We start from the raw sequence: 23,778 nt of genomic DNA on the forward strand, positions 1-23,778 counted from the left end.
TTCTGTCCAATCTCTTTAATGCTGTTAACGGCAAGTCTGGAAAAGGTTCAGGGCAAAGTTCTTTTTTCTTCTTTTTTAATTACAAAACTAACAGCTGTTAGAATCTTTTTTTTCTTCCTGTTTTTCTTTTCCCAGCTACAAAATACTCTGGGGAGATGCATTATAATTTAAAATATATAATATTGCACAAACAACCAAAAGATTAAACTAAAGAAATAATTACAAAGAGAAAAACCCCATCCCATCAAAAAGATTCAGCATTCTCTCCATCCCACCCCCTCATTGAAATCTGAAGTGGAAGTGACCACCTCTCCTGGCATCCCTGTCACAATCCCAATAAATCATTGGTGAACACGCCAGACTATGTACTAGAATGCCAGAGCAGCATGGTGAAGCACCAGGGTCTCCAGGGATTCCTACAGCCCCTCATTCCCCCAAGAGAGGTGCAGCTTTAGCAGAGTGGAGGGTAAGAGCCACAAAGACTGGGTCTGCCTTCAGGAAGGGCTTTTTCAGACGCTTGATGAGAGTCTCAAGAATTCACCCCAGCATATCCCTTCAAGGAGCAGAAGGGTTGAGGCAGAGAAATTGGGCTTATCGGAGTTTTAAGTAGTCAGCTTTGATCACTGCTCTGTACCGCTTGTGAGCTGGCTTGTGTCCTAAGATCCAGGTGAACTGAGGTGGGTAGCTGGCTGGACAAGGTACCCTGCCAGGCAACGCACAGAAGGGCCTGAAGGGGCCCCTCCCTTCTTGGGGAGGATAAGAAAAGCAAGAGCAGAGTCTTGCAGGTGGCACAGCTGGGCTAAGGACTTGGGTGCATCTGACATGAAGAAGCCCCGGGAAAGGCATTGGGGACATACCAGCCTGGGCTGGATGAAAGGAGGTGGGAAATTAGAGTTTGGTCTCTAGATTCTGAACGACAAGGAACCTTTCCAGGAAAGGGAAATGCCTGGAAGGGGAGATTCCCAAGAGAGGCTTATTTCCCAGAGTCAAATGTCTCTTACCCACTGGAATAGGAACCAAAATGTGTTTGACACCCTTGTCTACCCAAGGGCAGGTGGCATGGTGTTCCTTGCCTGCTTATGGGTGGACAGTGTGTTCACTTGGTTTCTTCCAAGACTGGTGGTTTAGCTTCTGTCCACATAGGCAGAAGGGATGGAGCTATCCCTTGGGACTTCCAGCGAGAGTCCCCAGGAACAGTGGGTATTCAGCATTGAAATGTAGGCTCTTCCGGTGGGTGAGGGGGTAGTTTTCCTCCCCCTTAGGTCATCCTATGGTTGGCACAAGTCAGGGTTCTTGGTTTGGATTTTGTGAGCCCCTTTCCAGATATGAGCAGAGGCCCACAGGGCCAGCAAGGAGCAACTCAGAATCTGTGCCTAGAGCTCTGGTTGACAGAGGCCATTTGGGGGCCATTCTTGGTCAGTGTCTTCCAGGGCTGGGCTGAGACGATCGAGGGAAATGGGAGGTGCTGTGGGAGGAGGAGCTGCTTGTTCTGGCTCCCCTCATTCCCAGTCCTCCCACTCTACATCTTCCAGCTGCAAAAGGGAGGGGATAATGGAGAGCACAAACACCAATTTATTCCTCTAAGTCAACTGAGCCCAGACAGACCCAAGCTCCCCTTGCTGCCTCCATTTCCAGATACACCTCCCGCCCCGGTCATACACTGCCCATAGAGTGAACTACTAGTCTTAAGGAATGTGTCTGGGGAGCAGAGCTGCCCTCTGCCTAAGGGGTGAGTCTGCTGCTCTGATCATTCCAGGCGCAAAGGAAATGCTTCCACCAACCAACACAGGACTCCACAAGGGGGATGCCCTGCCCACAGGAACCATGTCAGCCAATTCCTTAAGGGAAAGTTGTTTCCTGCTGAGCAGCTAAGAAGATGGCTCAGAGAGGAAGAGAGCTTGAGAGTGGCACTATAATTACAAGCAAGCATGGCCCTGGACTAAAGGTGCTCACAGGGTCTTCACTAGGGGCTCCAGCACTGTAGTCCTCGGCTGAAGTCTTCCCTGCTGCCTGCGGGATCCCTGCTATGACGGGTTACAGAATAACTCTGCTCAGGGAGACTGTATGTCAGGTTTTAAAAGAGGGCTGCAAAAACACAAGAGCCATGAAGGCTCCATAGCATGATAGGGCACCAGGGCCTTCTCTGCCTTGGGTATAATGAGGTCATAGGTGCAAAATGCTTTCGTATAGGTCAGTGCCTCCTCTCAGGCTTCAGTTTCCCGATATGAAAGACAAAGCCCTCTCTGTGCCTCTAATCTGTTCACCTCTTTAGCAGGTGCATAAGCCACATGATGGGCAGCAGAAGTAACACTGACTTGAAGCATCTGCCTGGGCTGGAGCCTCAGTCCCATCACTTACTAGCTATGAGAGCTTTTTTCCCAACCTCTCATTCAAAATGACCCATTTTTATTTTAAGTAGTGAAGAGGACCAGGCCTCTGAGCTTATAGCTGTACTGTATCTTGTGGTTTCAGTACCATCTCCTAGTGCTCCATGTCCCAGGCACTATGCCTTATGTGTTGAAATGCATTGTCTACCACAGCTTAGAAGTTTCTAATGATCAATTTCATGTTTTAGGTTAAGTGATTAGTCCTAGATCACACTGCCTTTTGTCTCCAAAACTAGATTTATAAATCTGCTCAGGTCCCACACCAGGGGACCATGAGTCAGGAAATCTGGAGCAGGGTTTGACATCTGTATTTTTTAATAGTTCCTTGGTGATTTTGATACAGAGCTAATGTCAAGAATTCTGCCATTCATCCATCCCGGAACTGGGGAAGCAGAGCCTGCCGATGACAACTGCTCAGGGCCTGAGTGGGAGGTCTTAGCTCTCTTTCCTGAAGCCTGCCACCTCAGATAGGCACAGGGATCCACTCTGAGGGGATAGTTGGGCTTGGTGGGGAGAGGTCTCAGACCCTGGGATCACTGGGTTTGCTTCCCTGTGGCCAACCAGGTCCACTCACCTCACCCGAGGCATCTACTTTGGAAAGAGCCATCTGCACTTCTTCTTCAGTCATGTCCAAGTCAAAGTCCTTCTCCCAATCCTCGCTGATGTCCGTGCTTGAGCCTAGAACCATAATCCAGTGTGAAAGTCAGGAAGGGGTATGTGAAGAGGTCATAGCTGGGGATAACGGCACTCTTTAAAAGGACCTGACAAATACACACCAAAGGTCTTTGCCTTCTGCTCTCACTCTAGCTCACTTCCCACTTCTAGGAATCTAAAAAATCCTAGATTCAGTAAAAAATTTAGCCAAAAGAATGTTCACTGTACTGCTGCTATAGTGATGAAAACTTAAAAAAGGTCTGAAAACCCAATGATAAAGGAATTACAAACATAAATGGTGTAGTGATGTAATGGAACATTATGTGGCTTTTAAAGGTTAGGCTGTAGAACATTTATATACATGACAAATAGTATTAAACTATATTATTATGTGAGGAAAAGCAAGTTACTGAATAGCAGAGAAGCACTTTGGTTCACAGGTTCCCTGGAAGCCACAAAATATCTTTCAGAACAAATAAACAATGAACCTCTTCCTCTTTCTTCTACCTACACTGAAACACACCAGGCACAGTTCCACCTTAGGGTCTTTGCATGGGCTGTTCCCTGTACCTGGAACTCTCAGATATCCACAGGCCAACCTCCTCACTTCCTGTACACCTTTGTTGAAATCTCTCCATCTAAATATGGTCTACCCTAACCATCCTTTTAAACTGCAACCTATCCCCCCTCACTCTGCTCCAGTTGTTCTTTTTCTCCATTGTTTTATCATTTTCTAGCATATATCATCAGGTTTAATGTTTACTGTCTAATAATACAGGAGTTAGAATGAAAGCTCCCCAAGTGCAGGCAGGAGATTTGTTTTATTTTCTTATATACTCCAAGTGACTTCAGTCTATTTAAAAAATAAGGATAAAACCACCCTCTTTGCAAAGACCCACACTGGAGTAGCTTATTAGAATATATACTCCTGCCTCCCCACCCTCCTCATTCAGACTCAGCAGATCCAGGTGATGGGCCAGAATTCTGCAGGACCTGGATGATTCTGTGTAGACCAGAGCCTGCAGTTTGATACACAACAGTATTAACATTAGAGATGCCAATGTAAAGTGCCTGTAACATATGTATATAGTGGATATTTAACAAATGGAGTCCTTAAAGGACTGTTCTCAAAGTTAAGTAATGTTGCATGTGGTCCCACAGCTAGTCAGGGGCTGATCTGCAACCAAGACCCAATACTTCTGACTCCGTATCTAAGTCTCCCTGTGCTTTCAGGACACTGGTGGCACGCACCTGGCTATCTGACAGTGAGGGCTTCCTGTGGGGTAGAAGCCAGACTCCTGGCCGGTTTGTCACTTAAGATCTGTGGCTGTGGCCACAAGAGGTTTCCCTAACCTCAGGTTGCCCTCTAGGGATTTGAAACTCTCTTCTTAAGGATTAAATGTTAGGGTAAACCCTTCTGGGGGTAGAACACAGAATATCAGCTAAACTTTTTGGTGCACTTCACACCCACCCTCTAGGGTAGGTATTTACAGTCCTGATTTACACATGAGAAAATAGAGGCTTTGAGTGGCAGAGATGTTACCCTGGGCTCTGCCATATGCCTTGTCCCACCATCTGGTCCTGTCACCCAAGAAGAGTACTAAGATCTCCATTACATTGTGCATGAGGCAGGAAGCTCATCTTTGCAACAATTATTTTAGACTTCGTGACAGAGTTTTTCTGTTTTTTGATTACTAACCTCAGGTGGGAAGCAGCTCTGCAATGATGGGGATTGCCTTGGGACCTGGTAGACTCTGTGGCTAGACCCCAAGAGAGACTGCTGCACCCAGAGACCAAGCTTCCCTCATGTCATCTTAGGAAGTGAACATAAGAGGGAAAGGAGTCACTCTGCCTCTAAGTCTCCATACTTCCTTTTAAGGTTTACTCCCTCTATTCTGTTCCCACTGTCCTACCCTAGTACAAGAACCTGGCTTCCCCTCACTGACTACAACTAGTTCTGGTGGGTCTTCTGCATCAAATCCCCAGCCCCTCCTTTCCTGAATCCCCGAGTACTTCAGAGACAGTAGAAAGAGCGGTTAAGAGCTTTTGCTGCATTTTCCCCATAATTTCATTTTGTCCAGCCTCTTCCACCCACCACTCATTTTTTCTGATCAAGCTCTCTATTCTGATTCCAAATGGAACCTATAATTCTTTAACCCTCCAATTGTTTCACTGCTATTCCCTCTCTTGTCCAGCTCAGATTCTGAGAGCCATCACTCTGCTCACTGCTTGCATGTACTTGGACTCTCTTCTTTTCCTCCACTGATTTCACCTGGCTAAACTTAAACCCTGGTTAAATCCAATCTCCATCTGCTCTGTGTCTGCACCTGAGCAACTGAATGCGGCTGGAAAAAAGTGCAAAAGTGCTGACCAGTGTCTCAAAATTCATGACCACTACCTCAAATGGGCCCTTAGTACCATGCACCCAGCAACCACATACTGCCTGTTGGGTCCATCACCTACTCATCCACTCTCCTAAAGGAATAGTTCATACTTTTCTAAAAACTTATCAGGTAAGTGATTGATCTGTTTCCTACTAGTGAAAAACGGGGAGAACTGCACAGATCTCACAGGGCTTTTGTGAAGATTGCGTGATTATGCATATTGTGCTTAGCACAGAGCTATATAAACATATAGAAAGTGCTCAGAGAACAGCACCTCTTATTATCATCAGCATTTCTCCAAAGCAGGGCTCTACTCAAATTTCTCCCGGTTGAGCACCTATCATGGAACAATTACCCCCGGTTTATATAGGAGTAAACCCAGGCTTAGAGATCAGTAACTTTTCTGAAGTCACATGGCTTATGAGCAAATTGGGATTTGAACCCAGAGCCTCCACATGTAAGGCTCTTAGTATAGGTTGGGCATATAAGCAGCATGCCCTGCTGCTTTGTGGCACTAAGTCCAACCTTCTAAATTCAGCTTAAGTTCTTAAGTTCTATTTCTGAGCCAATCCATTCACCCTTCTTGTTCCTCCCTCTCCTAGGAGACAATACAGAAAAGTGGGCTTTGGTCACCACCCCTTCAATGTGCCCCATGCCCTCTGCTACATGGACTTTGTAAGCCCATTCAGCCTGGACTATTTCCCCGCACCTGCCCCAAACTCTCCAACTCTCCTATACAACGCCTGTCTCCTCAGTGAAACACTCGCGGACGCCGAGAAGTTCCTTCTTTCTTTGACCTTCTCCAATACAAGTTTGTCCCACATTGCTTCATGTTTCATCATAAAGACTGCAGCTTCTGCCCCTCCCTCCTCAGTGTCTCATAAAGAATAGGTAGGAGCTCAATGGATGACCTCACTGAAGCAGTCAGAAGGAAAGCACTGTGTTGGAAACTAGAAACCCTGTAGTTTCCATTAAGGAGCAGGGTAGGGTGTGGTGGGGGCCATTTCCCACCCGCTGCAGCAAACCAGTCCCTCACTGTGCCAGCAGGCCAGCACCCACCAGATGGGCAAGCTTTGTGGCTAACTGGTACCAGATGCTGGCAAACACAGGATACATGTGTGTGAGGAGTTGAGGGAAGGTCTTGCTGACAACTAGCTACCTCTAAGGAGGTATTTTGAATGTGGCAAAAAAATTGACAACAGAGCTACAATTGTCCTTTAATCTCGGAGTTCGGGAGGTTCCTCCTTGACATAAAGTCAAAGAGTCTCCAAACTAAAATTCCGTTACACAGATAAGAAACTAAAGCTTATTACTTAAGCTGGCTCAAAGAAAGTTCATGAGTGTTAACTTTATTCTTTTTTAAATGTACATGTAAATTTTGTTTCTATATTTCATAATAATTAATGAAGGCTTAGGGAAGCTAAATGACTTTTCTAAGGTCACCCAGGAAAGAAGACCCCTGACATCAGTGTCACAGGAATACCCACCCCAGAATAAGGTTAAATTGTCAAAAAGGATAGAAATCGGTACAGTGTGGTAGGTAGGTAAGGGCATGGGCTTCACGTCAGACAGACCTGGGTCTAAATCTGGGCTTGCCGCTTCCGGCCATGCAAATTTAACATGCAAGCTAAACACTGCAAGTTACTTAACATTTCTGAACTCACTTTCCTCATCAGTATTACCTTACTGGGTTGTAAGATGTGAGAAATTAAAGGCAATGTTACAAACCTAGCACAGGACATGACATAAATCTTATTTTGTTGACTCTAAGACTCTAACAATTGTAAGATGCATCCTTATTTTTGAGAATCAGTGTATCTTAGAATTGATGGAATAGGGTAATTAATACATAGCAGCTGTCATCATCATTAGTATCACAAATAAAGGACATCTGTTCCTAGGATCCTCACAAGGGGCATGGAGACAAACCTTCCTTGTGAGGTGTCGACTCTCACCTGCCCCGCCCCACACACTCCCTGGGCTCTGGCCTTGACTTACCTTTTTTTCCATTGTTGGAGGGTGTAGACTTCCCACTGTCCGAGTTCAGCTCAAACACCCGTAAGTCTGTGAGCACCTCCTCCCTGAGAGTCTCTACTCTGGCTGGAGGCCTGGGCTCTGGGCCACTGGAGCGGCCAGCAAAGGTGTGGGGCTTGGACTGAGGTGGGGGCGGGGGTCCAGTCTCGCCCACATCCACAGCCAGGTTCTGTTCCTCCAAAGATGCCTCTAGAAGCTTTTGGGACAGGTCCTTGGGCAGCACTGGTGCCTCAGGTGTGGTGGCAGGTTTGGCAATCTGTGTCACGGGGGAGATGCTCTCACTGCTCTCTGACGGGGTCACCTCTGTTGGAGGCTCTACTGGGATTACCAGGTTCTCTTCACAGGGGCTCCGGGGGCCAGGTTCTCCAAGAGATGTGCAAATTTTGGTCACAGGAACCTTTGCCTCTTTTGGAGATGTGGATGAAATGCCAACAAGCTCCTCTGTAGAGAGAGAAAAGCAGGGAAAGTGGGCTATGTGCCCTGGTCAGCTGCGGGACAACCTTGGAGCTCTGTGAAGCCAGGCCTCAGGTTCCCTCTACAGTTTCCTCTCAAGACTAAAGGGTGCCAGTTCCCTCACTCCTCTCCACCAAGCTTTTTTGCAGACTCTCCCTGTCAAAGTCTCTCCTACCCTTGAGGCTGAGCACATATCTGATGGGCCCTAGACATCCAGAAATGCAGCCCAAGAAGGTATACATTAGAAAACCAAGACTTAATAAGTTTTCTTTTTCTTTTATCTTTTCTGTCAGTCGGTTTTGAGATCAGGTCAAGCTCTGCTACATTCTACATGTGTGATCTTGGGCAAGGCGCTTAGCTTTTCTTTAACTTACCTGCCTCATTCGTAAAAGAGGGATAATGGAGTCGTAGTAATGACCACACATATAAAACTCTTAGTACAGGTTGGGCATATAATATAAGCACTTGATAAAAGTGTTTATATCATGCAGGTGGCTCCAACACGCTGTCCTAAGCTGAGCTGCCATAGAGGATGCTTAGCTCCCTTCCTAAGCCAGTGGTTCCCAAGTCTGGCTGGGCATTAACATTACCAGGGGAGCTTGTTACATACAAGTTTGGCACTGGCCAGTGTGCCTCAGTTTGTTGGAGCATCATCCTGTATACCAAAAGGTTGTGGGTTTGATTCCCAGTCAGGGTGTGTGCAGGAGGCAGCTGATAGATGTTTCTCTCTCTCCCTCTCCCTCTCTCCCTCCCTCTTCCTCCAAAAATCAATTCACACACACACACACACACACACACACACACACACACACACACACACACACACACACACACACAGCCACAGAATCTTCAGGGGGGGATAAGGGGCTCTGGGATTTCAACAAGCATCCCAGGTGACTCTGTAGCTGGTCCATGGCTGGCAGGGGAATCTGCTGCAACTGACACGTGCTTTCCGTATCTAAACCTAGGATCCCACCAGTCTTGGGAAACATCTTGTCGGCTCAGCCTATCCTCAGCACGCATACACACTGTACTCATTCCTTACTCTTCCCTGGGGTGCCACGCCTCTCCAGGCTTCGGAGAGAATGGCCCATACAGTCCCCCACAGGCAGGACCTGTTACCTGCCCATCACCTCTCAATACTTCTTACCTTCTTCCTCCTCCCATCCAGGCTCCTCAGAGATGCTTTGTTCTGCCCGCTGCTTCAGGGCATCCCTCCGGGCCTGTTCCTAAATATGAGGGAGCAAATAGCCAGGAGCAGTCAGAGCACCCTCTTCCCAGACCCTGGTCCTGACCCCAGAACTCTTGGCACCCCTTCTTCCCTCAACAAAACCCAACCCACTTCCCCCATGGCTGAGTGGAGTACTCCCCCAGGCTAGGCCAGCATACCTGCTCTAGTTGATGAACTTTATAAAAATACCGATGCCAGAATTCTGAATGGGAAACAGCTGCTGGTACCTGGAGGGAGGGGACAGCAGGGATGAGACTTCTGGAGTGGTTGTGTGGGATCTGCATCCCCAGCCTTATCAACCAGTTCTAACCACTCTGGATTTCAAACACAGTAAGAGGCTGAGCAGTGATTATCAGAGCACTTCCACCCCACATCCTACTCCTGCTACCTTCCTGGCCTAGCTTGGCCCAGGAGGGAGAAAAGAAATTCCACAAGGCTTTGCCAGCCCTTCCATTTCTCACCAAGATGGCCAGAAACCTGGCAAATCAATTTTCCCTGTGCAGGTTCTTGGCTCAGGAACTAGCTGGTTTGGCTCTACAGGGTCTCCCACTGCTCTCTAAGCCAGATGACTCTGAGATGATGCAGGACATGTCCCTCCCACCTCCCAACACCTTGAGCTGGGAGCTGGCCGAGGTCCTGCTGGCTGGGCCCTCACCATCTTGGTGTAGAGGGCCCGGATGGAGGGGCTGCCTACAAGGAGCTCGGAGATCTCCCCCTTCTTCTCCTCCAAGCAGAACTGGGAAAGCCAGGCATCAAATAATTCCGGAGGCCCTGTAGAGGAACAGACACTGATGGTCAGTTCCCTGGGTCTGGGGAAAAGAACACTGGGCCTACAGGAAACACACCTAAGACTGGACATGGACAATGAAGAAAGCATCAAGTTTTTTTCAAAGTCATTTGGCCCAAGGTGGGGGGTAAGGCAGGGTGAAGGGGTGGGTGAACCTCACTGATATCACGGTGCAGCACCTAAGTGACCTCCAGGAGGGGTTGCAGACTCCATTCCCTGCCATGCCTGCTCACTTTTTAGCCTGCTGCACTTGGGCACTGAATCTTCTCTCTGAAATAGCTATTCTCAGGTCACCAGGGACTCATGTTGCCAGGTTCAATGGCTACTTCTGTCCTCCCTCATGTAGCCAATCCAGTTTCTGACCCTGGGAGCACCTGCTCTCTTCTTGAAGCCCTCCAGATCCAGGAGTCCAAGTATCCCTTGGACACGTCCACTTGCACAGGTGCTGCAAACCCAACTCATTTTCTTTCCTGCCCAACCTGACCCACCCAGTGATCCAATGGAGACCTGGGGACCCTCCTAGACATGCACACTTTCCTCTTCATTCCTCCTGCCACCTCCTAGGTTCTGGCCCTACCTGTAACGTGAGGAATGCTAACAAGCCTCCTAACTGGTCTTCCCATCTTCTGTCTCTCCCTCTATTTCATCCTTCACTACACTGCCCAGGGCCCTTTTATAAAATGTAAAATCTGACTACTTCAGGCCTCAAAACCCTTCAATAGGTCTCTACTGGAAGGCTTTTAAAGCTAGGGTCCAAAGATGGGCTTCAAAGGGTCAAAGAATTCCCATTTTGCATATTAAATCTTGTGGAGAGAGGGCTTGTCATTTTCAGCAGATTTTTAAAGACCTTTCTGATTTTAAAAAAAATGTTAAGAAGCACTACTGAGCATTTTAGGACAAAATTCAAACTGCTTAGTCTGACACCCAAAGCATTCCAATCTGGCTCCTACCGAAGCTCTCACTGCTTTCACTCCCTCACAGGCACCCTTTAACCCAGCCTTCCCAAATGCCTAGGTACGCCCTCTTCTTTCTGGACTTTCTGCTTAAACACCCACCCCCCACTCTAAAGGTAAAATTAGTTTACTGCTAATTCATCCTTAAAACCTCAATTCAAGTGTCACATCCTCTGCTCCCAGGCTGTGTTGGGCACTATCCCCCTCTGGGTTCCCACTGCCACTGTAAAAGCAGTCACTCCAAATCTATTATCTTTGCTTTATTCACCATTTCCTGTTTCCCTCTAGCAGCCGGTTCCTGGAGGTCTGGACCAGGTTGAGGGTCTGACTCATTTCTGACCTCCAGTTCCCAGCCTGGGGCTTGCTGTACCACAGGGGGTTAGCAAATAGGAAGGGCAGCAAGGCTGGGAAGGAGCCAGAGCTGAGGATGAAGGAGAGGGAGAAGGAGAGGGTCAAGCCTTTGCAGACAGGGATGAAGACAGCCCAGGTTCAGGTAGGAAAAGGGACCATCAACCCATGCCACCAAATCTAAGGTACACACTAGCCCCACTCTGGTCCCTCTATACAGGGGGTGCTTGGCGACTGCTACCAGAGACAAACAGGGAACACAACCCAGATGCCCTTGGTCTCCCTGCCCTGCAAACCCGCCCCTCACAGCTACCCCCTCACCATCTGGTTCATTGCAGTAGGTTGCCGGATCTGACTGCAGGCTATAGAGACGAGCCTATAAGAAACAGAAAAGACTTTTCAATGAGATGACTTTTCTCAGAGATGCAGATCTCTGTGAAGACTCTGACTGGCAAGACTTTCACCCTCGAGACTAAACCCAGTGATACCACTGAGAACGTCAAAGCTAAAATCCAAGACGAGGAGGGCATCCCACATGAACAACAGTGTCTGATTTTTTTGGGCAAACTTCTGGAGGATGGCTGCACTCTCTCAGACTACAACATTCAGAAAGAGTCCACCCTGCACTTGGTACTTCATCTGCAGGGTGGCATCATTCAGCCCTCCCTCCGCCAGCTCTCCCAGAAGTACAACTGCGACAAGATGATCTGTCACAAGTGTTATACCCACCTACACCCCCACACTGTCAACTGCCACAAGAAGTGCGCCCACAACCTGCACCCCAAGAAGAAAGTTAAATAAGGCCCCTACACCACCTCCTCGAGCCCACAGGGCTGCCTTCTGCCTGAACCCCATGGTCCTGAGGCCTCAATAAAATTTCCCTTTTGTTGACTGGAACAGTAAAAAAGCCCACAAAAAACAGAAAAGAGCCCTAGCAGGTTTTGCTCAGTGGTTAGAGCATCAACCCATGGACTGTAGAGTCCCGAGTTTGATTCTGGCCAAGGGGACATACCTCGGTTGCAGGCTCAATCTCTAGCCCTGGTTGGGGCACGTGTGGGAGGCAAACAATCAATGTGTCTCTCTCATATCAATGTTTCTCTCTCTCTCTCCCCCTTCCCTCCCTCCCTCCCTCCTTTTCAAAGCAATGGAAAAAATATCCTTGGGTGAGGATTAAAAAAAAAAAAACCACATAGAAAAGAGAACACAAATTCTGGGATGCTGGCAAAGAAAGCACCCCCTCTCTGCCAGAGTACCCATTCAACCACAGCCCAGCTTCTTCTCTGTTGGATACCATACCCACAGGGCACCTGTCAATTAATACTAAGGCTAGGGAATGGAGTGCTGAGACGAGTCCAAAACTGGGGCTCTGAGAAAATGATCTTTTACCCAGTATTCCATCCCCAGGAACTAAGAAAATACAGTGTAAACAGGCTAGAAAATTATATGTATAAAATCCTTTTGAATTATGTGAAATTTGAAAAATGCTAATGCAAAAATATTAATAAAGTCCAAATTTACGGGTAGGTTTTGAAATAATATAACTTCCCTAAATTAAAACCATTCATCAAGAATCTCTTAATTTCACAGCCGTCTGCCAAGTGAACTGTAAGCTGTGCTCCAATTAGGGACACAGAGGTGGCAAACTTTAGCTAGTTAACAGAAAGCCCCACCTTCCTTCCTCAGCACTACGTGAAGCATAGGCTACCTGGCTGTATCAGAATTTCAGCAAGTGGTTTCGGTAATTCACTGCTATAATTTAAAATCCAGTAATTTAAAATTTTTCACAATTCCACTTAAATTCCACTAAGTGGTGGTGCGAATTCTAGTGTTAAAAACACGCTTGAAAAATCAGTATGTTTGGAATGGAAATTCAGTGTGGTAAAATGCTACAAAGGAGGCCAAACTGCTATGACACCACGTGAATTTAGGAGAAAATACTCCATGAAATCCAAGAAGTAATGATGAGAAAATAAAATGCAGCAGAAACATAGACATCCTCCTCCCGTACATGTATTCCTGTTGGAAATTAGTCTTAAATAACCCCAAAGTGGAGAAGATCATGCCTGTAAAGGTGCTCCCTACAGCATTCCTTATTATGGTTGAAAGCTGAAAGGAGTCCAAATGTGCAACACAGGGAAATGACTAAATAAATCATGCTATATTCACTTGCAAGAATTTAAAGACATTAAAAATGATGGTGATGCGCAGCCGGGCGTGGCTCAGCGGTTGAGCACTGACCTAGGATTCAGGCGATCGGGGTTCGATTCCCTGTCAGGGCACATGCCCGGGTTGCCGGCTCGATTCCCAGTCGGGGGTATGCAGGAGGCAGCTGATCAATGACTCTCTCATCACTGATGTTTCTATCTCTCTCCCTCTCCTGATTAGGAAAGGTGCTAAGTTTACTGTAAATTTTTCAAAAGCAGGTAACAAAATTGCACGTATAAAGTGCTTTTTTTGTTAAAAAGAAAAACCCTTGAACTATCTTTACCCATGTTTGTAAACAACAAGAAACTGGCAGGGTTGCTCAGTTGGTTAGGGCATCGTCCTGGTATACCAAAGTTGTGGGTCCTATCCCTGGTGAGGCACATACAAGAATCAATCAATGAATACATAAATAAGCTGAACAAACCAATGCATCTGTCTTTCTCTCTCTCTCTCAAATCAATTAAAAAAACAACAACAAATAGGTTGGAAGGGACCCCTCTGCACTCTCTTTGTAGCTCTCTCTTCTTTAAAAAACAAAAACCAAAAGAAAGAAATGGCAGGCTATACACTGACCATAAATCAGGGGTTCTTTTTTGAGTGATGGGATTGTGGGTTTAGAAATAATTATCTTCTTGCTTATCAGTATTTTCCAATTTAGTTATATACGTATGTTTATTTTTTAGCCTGAACACGTATTGCTTCTATGAGTCCATATGGGAAGTAGAGCCCAGTGCTGTTAGGCAACTACAGAGGAAGCCACTAGTGAGTACCTTGGTGCCATCATAGGGCTCAGCTGTGCCAGAGGGCGTGCCCATCAGGGTGATGACATCACAGTCGATGGTTTTGTCTGGTGAGGGAGCAAAGGTGTCGGAGATCACCCCAAGGAAGTCAGACAAACCCTTCTTCATTTTCTCCGTTGCCCCTGAGGAGCCTTCAGTCTGGAAAGAAAAGCCAGCAGAGGAAGCAAGTGGCCCAGGAGCAGGCTAAAACTGGGGTATGGGGTATGGAGGGGTGAAGTACCAGGGGCAAAGGTGTACTGTGTATGTGGGGACCAGGGAAGTGCTCATGACCTCTCATCCCATCTCTGGGGCTGGAGGAGAGACAGGAAGCCAGGGTTCCCACCCCCCAGATAGGGGTGCAGAATAGGGTTGCAGTAGGCCTCTGTTGAGCTCCTTGATTGGCTGTTTCATCAAAATTTCAAGGCCAGCCAGACTGAGTAAAAATTGACAGGAGAGGAGCCATGCCATAGACATTCAGTGGGGAAGACATATGTGATAAGAAAGGTACTAGCTGTGGAGCCAAACTTGAATTTGAATCCCAGCTCTACTACTTGTTGATTATGAAACCTAAACTCTCCTTGAGTCTCTGCTTCCTTATCTGTAAAATGCAGATAAATATATTTCCTTCAGAGGACTTCTGTGAAATTAAAAGATAAGGCATACAAGTTTCGGCACCAAAAAAAAAAAAAAGATAGAGAGAAGGCATGTACAATGCCCGGCACATTGCAAACATTTCATAAATAGCAATATTGTAATATCAAAATTTCATCATCATGATTGCTCAGGAAATAGAATATTTTCTATGAAGGCTGAGGAAATATGGGCCAGATTAGAACAGAATGTCTTGCGTCGAGGCAAGCCTAGGATGACCTGACGGCCAATGTATGGGCTTCACAGAAAGGACAAGTGGGACACCAAACTTGAGCCACACTGGTCAGAAAGTCCAAGCAAGCAGGCTCTAAAGATCTCATGGAAAACTATAATATTTATTCCTAACTAGGCTGCCTAGGCATTTTAAACCTAGAACTTATCACAGTGCCTGGTACATGTTAGCACAGGTATGCAATCATATTTGTTGAATGAAAAAAGGAATAAACAAATGGAAGAAACGAGTGCTCTCCCTGACACTGGCTGGACTTATCACAGTTCAGCAGGATTACCACTTGTCTTTCATGCTCATCAGTAGCTGTGGTTGGCAGGCAGACAGTATTTTACAACATTCAACAAAACAAGCTTGGCTAAAAAACTCCAAAACATGTTTTTCATAACATGGCCTCTAGTCACGAGGCAATTGATTCAGCTGGTGATCAAATGAAGAAACTGCAATCTGTCCCAACACTAAAGGAAAAATTGTAATATAAAACCAGTAGACTGTACTTCATCAGAAACTTGAGACTTGCAGGGATATCTCTGACTATACACAATTTTCACTTACACACTGACTTCAGAACCAAACTCTTTTCTCACAAGAGGGTTCCATTACACATCTCTGATTAATAAAAACAGGGACAGTAAAAATATAAGTTGACACACCTTTCTAGAGGGTAGTTTTGCGATATTAAAAGGACTTTCTTTTTCACTTATCTGTATTTTCTAAATTATCTACAATGAATGACTTTGATAATCGGAAAACATCTGCTAAAATAATATAGAAGTGGAAAAGCTTATTAATACTTAATACATATATGTAGCTTGTTTGCTTGACAGACACAATTCTTTCAAAATGGGGGCTTATGGGGAAAAACAATCACATAAAAGAAAAATGGGAGAAAGGTTGGGAGCCCCCACCATGGTCCCAGAGCAGGTCAGGCTGTGAGGGACAGTCACTTGGAGGATATAGGTTGTACTCACAGACAGCTTCTCCTTGACCACGCTGGCCGTGGCTGCAATAGTGCAGGCTGTGTCATGCTGCACCACCTGGGTGAATTCTGTTAGGTCCCGCTTCATGAACTCCAAGGCTTCGGAGGACTATGGGAAAACAGAGAGGGATGATAGAGCCAGCTGGCTTCACCACCCTTTGTTGTTCCTGTTCCCTATGCTTCTTGGGTACCAGACAGACACATGGAAAACTCAAGTGACCCGGGAAACCTAGGCTCAGAAACAATGCTCACTTGTCCCAATTCCACGACTTGGTATTTGACAACAGAGAGCAAAGAACTTCCTGCTGCTCTGAAAACAGGAACTGAGTGTCAGCCCAGACACTTACAAGCTATGTAGTCAGAGTAACTCTCATCTAGTCTCAGTTGTCTCCTATGAAATGAAGGAGACAGATGAGATCAGTGGTTCTCAAGAGCAGACTGTGGAAGGGGACACATATAGCTAAAAACAAAACAGACTTTGTTGCATTGCTTTGACATGCTTTAAGACATGACATTTGTGTCAAATAACATGAAGAAAAGGTATGTGATTTTTTTTATCAAAGGAAAGTGTTTCTATTTTTACTTTTTTTTTTTATAGGGAAATTCAGTTGAAATGAGGCAGCATGTGAAATTATCTGTCTGAAAGGTTTAATAAACATGTTGCATTAATAACAATAATAGTTTAGAAAGCTTTTATGAGTGATTCTTGACAATTTAATACCAGTAAAAGGTGTGTGATTTTTACATTCAACAAAGGGGGTGTTAACAGAAATACTTGACTGGTTTCTCTTTGAGGTTTTCTTGGCCCCAAACATTTGTTAATAGAGCTCCTTTGGGCAGAATTGATATTTGCTTCTGTTAGACCAATCTGCTTTCCTACCTTGCACCCAGAACCAGCTCGAGACAGCAGGCTCTCAACTTTTTTTTTTTTTTTTTTTTTTAATATATCTTTATTGATTTCAGAGAGAAGGGAGAGGGAAAGAGAGAGAGATAGAAACGTCAATGATGAGATAGTCATTGGTCGGCTGCCTCCTGCATGCCCCCAACTGGCCAGGCATCAACTCTTAAGTCTTGCCTTGTCTTGCTTCACCCTCCTCCACTCAAGGATGCCTTCCTGGGCTACCTCTGTACTTGTTTGCAAGCTCTCTGATTTTACACGAGGATAGCCACCTGCAATATTTTGGCATGTTTTTGAGTATTCTGGTAGTGTTTTCTTTGGGGAAGGGCCTGCTTAGTTTTCATCAGCCTAGGAAGTCTTTAAGTGGGACAGTGTAATCTATCAGCCAGGGGCTTCTCTGGGGGTGGGCATTATGCCTCCATATCAGACTCAGGACTATTTAATTGGAGTTATTTATTAACTCTCTCCATCCACACTGCCACCACCTTAGACCAGGCCAATCCGGACTCCTCCAAGGTTGCATCAGATACTTTTATTATATTCTCTTCCCGACACCAGTGGGAGCTTTGTAAGTCAGAGCAGACCATGTACATTCTTTGATGGTTACACAGTATCCTATGAGAAAGTATAAAATCTTTACCCTCACTTGCAAGGCCCTATAATCTTGCCTCTGGCAGATTCTTCCCCTTCTGCCGTGCCCCTCAATGAGCTCCAGCTGGCCTTCCTCAATGTTCTCAAATCCTCTAGCACCTTCCCTACCTCAGGGTGTCTGAGCACATTATTCCTCTCCTTGACACATAGTTCTAACTCTTCAAAGCAAAGAGAGCACACACAATGAGTGAGCCCTCTCACCTGGCCAACTCCTATTCCTCCTTCAGATCTATGCTTAAACGTCACTTCCTTAGAGAAGCTTCCCTGATGCCACCTCAGACTAGTTTGGCTCCCCTGCTTTGTGTTCTAAGGGAACCGTACATTAACATTCTCATACTTTATGATTACCCATTCAATATCCATCTTCCTGCATAAACTATGATTTCCATGTACACAGAGCCCATGTTTTTTGCTCACTGATGCTTCCCCAGTGTGGAGTAGGTACTCTAAATATGTTTGTTTGTTAAATTTACATGTACCGGGGCAGTTTTCATTATATAATCATCTGTATGATTATTTGATGACTGGTTGTCTCCCTCACTAAACTGTGGGCTCTGAGGGGACAAATATGAATAAACATGGTGCTTGCCCTTAAGAAAGTCACAGCCTACTGGGGAAAATGATCACATAACAGTGCTGATAAGCAAGGAAAGACCAGTGACCAGTGTATTATGGGAAGCTTGGAAAGACCTGGTGAAGGGCAGCATCTACTGCACCCTAAAGAATGAGCAGGAGTCCGCTAAGGAGGCCGGGGCATGGTGGAACATGGGGTTTACTGAGGCCTACAAGCATTTTAGTCCTAATGAACATAAAAGGTAAAGCAGAAGTGGTGAGAGATAAAGCTGGAGAGGTTGAGAAGGGCAACCATGGAGCGCCTGGTCAGCCTTGTGGGTGACAGAGAGCCACCAGAGATTTGAAAGAAGTGGGACATGATGAAATATGCATTTTTAATAGGTCATTTCAGGAGCTGATAAGTCCAAGGATGATGAGATTAGAATAGGGAAGACGACCAGTTAGGAGGATGTTGCAACAGTCTAGGAAACAAAATAGAAAAATAGGAGCCCGACTAGGTGTGGCTCAGTGGTTGAGCATCACCTAGGATCCAGGAGATCACGGTTTGATTCCTGGTCAGGGCACATGCCCCCGCTGCGGACCTGATCCCCACTCAGGGGTGTGCACAAGGCAGCCGATCAATGACGACTCCCTCATCATTGATGTTTCTCTCTCTCTCCTTCTCCCTTCCTCTTTCTGAAATCAATAAAGACATATTTAAAAAAAAAAAAGAATATAAATAAGGACAGTGCTGGTAAGGATGGAGAGGATGGGAGTGGTTCAAGAATTATCAGGCAGCCCTGGCCAGTGTGGCTCACTTGGTTGAGCAGCACCGCATGCACCAAGAGGTCACCAGTTCCATTCCCAGTCAGGGCACATGCCCAGGTTGCAGGCTCGACCCCCAGTAGGGGGCATGCAGGAGACAGCCTGTTGATGTTTCTCTCTCTCTCCCTTTCCCTTCCTTTCTCTCTAAAATCAGTAAAAACATATTTTAAAAAAAGAAATGTCATGCCCAGCCGGGTGTGGCTCAGCGGTTGAGCGTCGACCTAGGATCCTGGCGATTGGGGTTCGATTCCTGGTCAGGCACATGCCTGATTGCGGGCTTGATCAATGACTCTCTCATCATTGATGTTTCTATCTCTCTCTCCCTCTCCTTTCCTCTCTCTGAAATCAATAAAGATATATTTAAAAAAAGGAAAGAAAAAAAAAAGTCAGGCAAAAAGGGTGGATTTGGTGATTAAATAGATGCATTGACTGAGAACAAGATAGAATCAAGAAGAGCCACTGGCTGCTAAACTAGGTGACTAGGGTAGATGCAGTGCTGCCAACAAAGAGGAAAATGCTGAAGGGGGGCAGGTTTATAGAGAGGATGATGACAATGACTCTGGTCATGTAGAATCAGCAGTGACTGTGGAACACCTGGAATAGTTGTCCAGAAGGAGCTATTCTCAAACACTAAGACTCAGAGCAAAAGACTGAGTCACCCTAACATGGAGTTGACCCAGGAAGAGTTTATAAACAAAGTAGTGAGCTGAGGACAAGGCCCCTCAAACACCACACCTTTAAGAGGCAAGTAGAGGAAGAGGAACTCCTGAAAACAGTCAGGAAAGGAAAGATGGGGAAACATGTGGAGAACGGAGAGAGAATCATGTCACAAAAGCCAAGGGAGTAGAGTTTCAAGAAAAAGGGAGTGATCACTAGTGTCAAATGCAGCAGAAAGGTGCAGGAAGATAAGGGCTGAAAACACCTACTGGATTTGGCAAGTGGTAAGTAAAGCTGAGTGTGTGTATAGATAAGTTTATATGTCGTGGCTTTAGGGGTGTAGAGGGAGTTAGAGAGATCATGCTGTTGACCTCAAATTTTAAAAAGCAGGAGCTAAGGTTGTCTCCTTGAAGTAAAAGAGGAAGCGGTTGAACAGGGAACTTGAGGGAAGTTAGGTTAGGGGAAAGTTTCTGCAGACAAGGGGAGAAGCAAATTAGAGACTGAAATAGCTTGCTGGGGGGTGTTTAGGCCCAGATGAGGCTGGGGAATCTGTGGTAGGGCCAAAGCGCAATGTGATTTTCTCTACCAGTGTCTTGTGGGCAAGCTCTCTTGCTCGCTCGCTCTCTCTCTCTCTCTCTCTCTCTCACACACACTCACACACACACACACACACTATAGAAAGAAGAAAGAAGCAGAGGAAGGCAGATTATAGCATTATCTCAGAGCTCTAGTCGTTGGGGCAATGTGTGCTATGGGGTACAAGAGAATTGAAGGTGCTGGAAACTGAGTGGTCCAACTAGAGACAGGATAGAAAAGAAGGAAGGCCAGGAAAGCACTGAACGACCAAGAAAAAAATGGAAGGAAAAATGGACTGGTGGTATTTAAGAGGCTTCCCCATCACTCTCAGCACTTAATAAAAATAGCCAACACTTATTTCATACTCACTGTGTGCTAAGTATTATTCTTAGTCCTTTATATATCATGTAATCCTGACAAGAATCCTATCAGGTAAGTATTAGTATTCCTATTTTAAAGATGAGGAGCTGTTGCCCGGCCAGGTGTGGCTCAGCGGTTGAGCGTCGACCTAGGATCCAGGTGATCAGGGTTCGATTCCCGGTCAGGGCGCATTCCCGGATAGCGGGCTCGATCCCCAGTTGAGGGTGTGCAGGAGGCAGCTGATCAATGACTCTCTCATCATTGATGTTTCTATCTCTCTCTCCCTCTCCTTTCCTCTCTCTGAAATCAATAAAGATATATTTTTTAAAAATTAAAAAAAGATGAGGAGCTGAGACCTAGACAGGTTAAATAACTTGCCCAGGTTTATATGAGTAAGTAGCTAAGAGAGGGAAATTAAGTCTTCTCTTTAGGAATGGGGAATTGTAAAGACAGAAAACTACACTCTCCACTACCCCACTTTCAAATGAGAGTTCTCTAAGAACAAAGATGGAAAGCTAATCAACTACCTGTTTTTCATGAGTTATGGCATACCAACCTTGAGGGAAACACACAGAAGGCCCTCAAACACATTTGCTAAACTAATGTCAGATCTCAGTAAATTGAACCAAGTTACTTGGAGGTCTCTTCTACTAAACCTCAGTGTGAAATTCTTTCTTGGTCCTCACCAAAACACAAACAGCTCAGGGCATCCTCAGATTTGCTGGACTGGAGCTGAGAGGAGTATACAGGCTAGGGGAGGAAAAAAATGCCCCTAGAGGACTGATTTAACTGAGGCCAGAAGCCTCCTGGAGTTCTGCTCTGAAGCAGGACTCATCCCAATTGCTTGAGATAAATAGTGGTTAGCTTTTTCCAGAATTCATTTAAGTTGGTTTTGACAGACCAGCATGGAATGAAACAGACACACAATGGCATTTTTTGCTGGCAGAGCCAAGTCTCAGGCTCACTCATTGCACAGGGACTGCTGTTTCCCCACTAGAGCGTGAGCTTTGTGGGGCCCAGGACTGCATCTGTTTGGCTAACATGGGTATCCTCAGGACCTGGCCCTGCCGTATTGGCTGTGGCATAGATGCTAATATTTAAATGACTACAGGATTAAGTTTCTATTGCTAGAATCCTTATCTTCAAGACCTACGTTAAATGTTCTCTCTTCTACGAAGCTGTGAATTTCCAGAGCTGGAATAAATTGCTCCTTCCTATGGATTCCTACGAAAGGGTCGCTCCAGCCTTTAAAACAGTCTTTATTTCACTATGACTAGTGTCACACTGGTCTGAGTCGAGGTCTGTCCTTACGTAGATCGAAAGGAGCTAAAAGTAGGGACACAGTCGTTCTCATCCCCGAGGCCTGGCACCCACAAAAGTCGGGTGGGGCCGCTCGGACCAAGTTGCAATGAGGCGGCGCGGGGCCCTGGGAGAGGAAGAGCCCCGGGCCGGCTTACCTTTTCCTTGACTGCCTGGTAGCTCTGCTGCAGCCAGCTCCTCCACCATCCCACGTCCTCCCTGTGGAATACAGACACATCTGGCAGCCCCTCAGTGCGACTCTTGCCCGCTCAACGATCGGGTCTCAGTTTCCCCCTCAGACGTGGCCCCGCGGGCTGAGGCTACGCAGGCCGCTTCCCCACCCCCTCACATTGCGACTCCACCCCGCCTTCTCAGCTGCGTCCACCACCGCGCTGGCCTGCTGTTCCCCCCAGAGACCCTGGCCCAGCACCCCAACCCTGGAAGAATTCAGGGCCCAACTCCCGAGAGCTGGATGACGGGCTCACCCTTCCGCCATCTTGCCAGCATGACATCACCACTATTTACTGACCTTTGACTTCCGACACGACACCGCCCCCCTTAAGCACCGCCCCGGAGCACTCGGCCCAATCCTCGAGCGGACACCTCCCTCAGCCCAATCTCCGCCCCGCTTTATAATTAGGCTCCGCCTCCTTGAGCTCGGCTCATTCTCTGTCCAGAGTTCTCCCTTAAACTCCGCCCCTGAGTGCTTGGTCCAATCCTCAGTTTTGTCTTAAGGCCCACCCCAAGCGTTAGCCCCTCCCCCACCAACCTTGAATCTTCGTGGGTATCGGCCATCGTCCCCTACGGTGGCCGCACGGGCGTTGGTCGGCCTGTGGGTGGGAGGTGGAGGGGAGGGAGAGCGGGATCTCCGCGGGAGCGAGCGGGGCCTGAGCTCGAACCTAGGATCCTGGGGCGCGGGACTAGGACCGCCCCCCTTTATGAAACCAGCCGCGTAGTAGCTGTTAGGGGTCTCTTCGGACTAATTCAGCAAACGCAGACTGCGGGGCTCTGGGCCAGGGTTTGGAAGTGTGTGGAGAAAAGTTCCGAGGTGACTGAAATCCAGCCCCTAAAGGGGCTCTAAAGATACCGGAAGACATACATTCAGTTACCTCAACTTTTGGCGGCCCAACTCTAAACAACTCGACGTGGTTAGGAAAACGCAGAGACTGCCGGGAGAAAGGAGATTGAAGGTGTTGGGGGGGGGGGAGCGGGGAGGGAAGGAGGGAGGTGGGGGAGGGGAGAGAATGGGGGCGGGGGGACTGCAGCAGTTGCACCAAATCCCATCCCTCTGGTCTGTTTAAGCGCATAGCTTTAGTACTTCCCCGCCACCGCCGGTCCCTTTTCCCTCGTTACAGGATTATTCCCGTCATCATACACGCTGTTGTTTCTACCATTTTAAAAGCAAGCGAACAAACAAAAACCGACCCTCTCTGGACCCTACACCATTTCCCTACACTCCTTTACAGCGAATCTCCTGAAAGACTTCCCTATACTCACTGTCTCCAGTTCCCCTCACTTCCCGTTCTCTCCTGAACTCACTTCAGTCAGGGTTTTGCCTCCCCACAGCCCTTTGAAATAACTTTTGACAGGGTGCCAAGAGCAATGGCCAATTGTCAATTCTCGTCTTACTTGAACAATCATCACCTTATTTAACACAGTTGATCACTTTCCTTCTTCACTTTCTTCACTCCTCTACCAGGACACCATGCCCGCCTGCCTTTCCTCTTATCTCACTGGCATCTCCTTCTCAGTGTTCTTTGCTGTTTTCTTTTCTCATCAACCTCTATGGCTGGAAAGTCCCAGGTCTCAGTCTTTGGCCCTCCTCTTTTCGATGTCTATAATAATTATTCAGATGATTTCATCAAGTCTTATGATTTTCAATGTCA

General features: G+C 46.7%; 1 protein-coding gene and 1 pseudogene across 3 annotated transcripts; one reads left to right on the plus strand and one right to left on the minus strand.

The window, feature by feature from the left end:
• On the minus strand, positions 1-22,702 carry BSDC1 (BSD domain containing 1). 2 transcript variants are annotated; one of them, XM_081146219.1, is made up of 11 exons: positions 22,662-22,702; positions 22,051-22,111; positions 16,067-16,183; positions 14,207-14,374; positions 11,553-11,607; positions 9,799-9,914; positions 9,302-9,370; positions 9,063-9,141; positions 7,424-7,900; positions 2,962-3,065; positions 1-1,532 (listed from the first exon to the last, which is right to left on the minus strand). In XM_081146219.1, the coding sequence occupies exons 1-11, from the start codon at positions 22,685-22,687 to the stop codon at positions 1,500-1,502; spliced, it is 1,305 nt and encodes a 434-aa protein (XP_081002345.1). In that variant the 5' UTR covers positions 22,688-22,702; the 3' UTR covers positions 1-1,499. The 2 variants fall into 2 exon arrangements, with proteins under 2 accessions (XP_081002345.1, XP_081002346.1); XM_081146220.1 differs by lacking the exon at positions 22,662-22,702 and adding an exon at positions 22,378-22,419.
• Positions 11,655-12,032, plus strand: LOC308560614 (ubiquitin-ribosomal protein eL40 fusion protein pseudogene; annotated as a pseudogene). The gene has a single exon. The product of its transcript is annotated as a ubiquitin-ribosomal protein eL40 fusion protein pseudogene (transcript).
• Positions 22,703-23,778: the final 1,076 nt, after the last annotated feature.

The sequence above is a fragment of the Miniopterus schreibersii genome (assembly GCF_964146895.1).
Source record: "Miniopterus schreibersii genome assembly, chromosome: 8".
Classification (NCBI taxonomy): domain Eukaryota; kingdom Metazoa; phylum Chordata; class Mammalia; order Chiroptera; family Miniopteridae; genus Miniopterus; species Miniopterus schreibersii.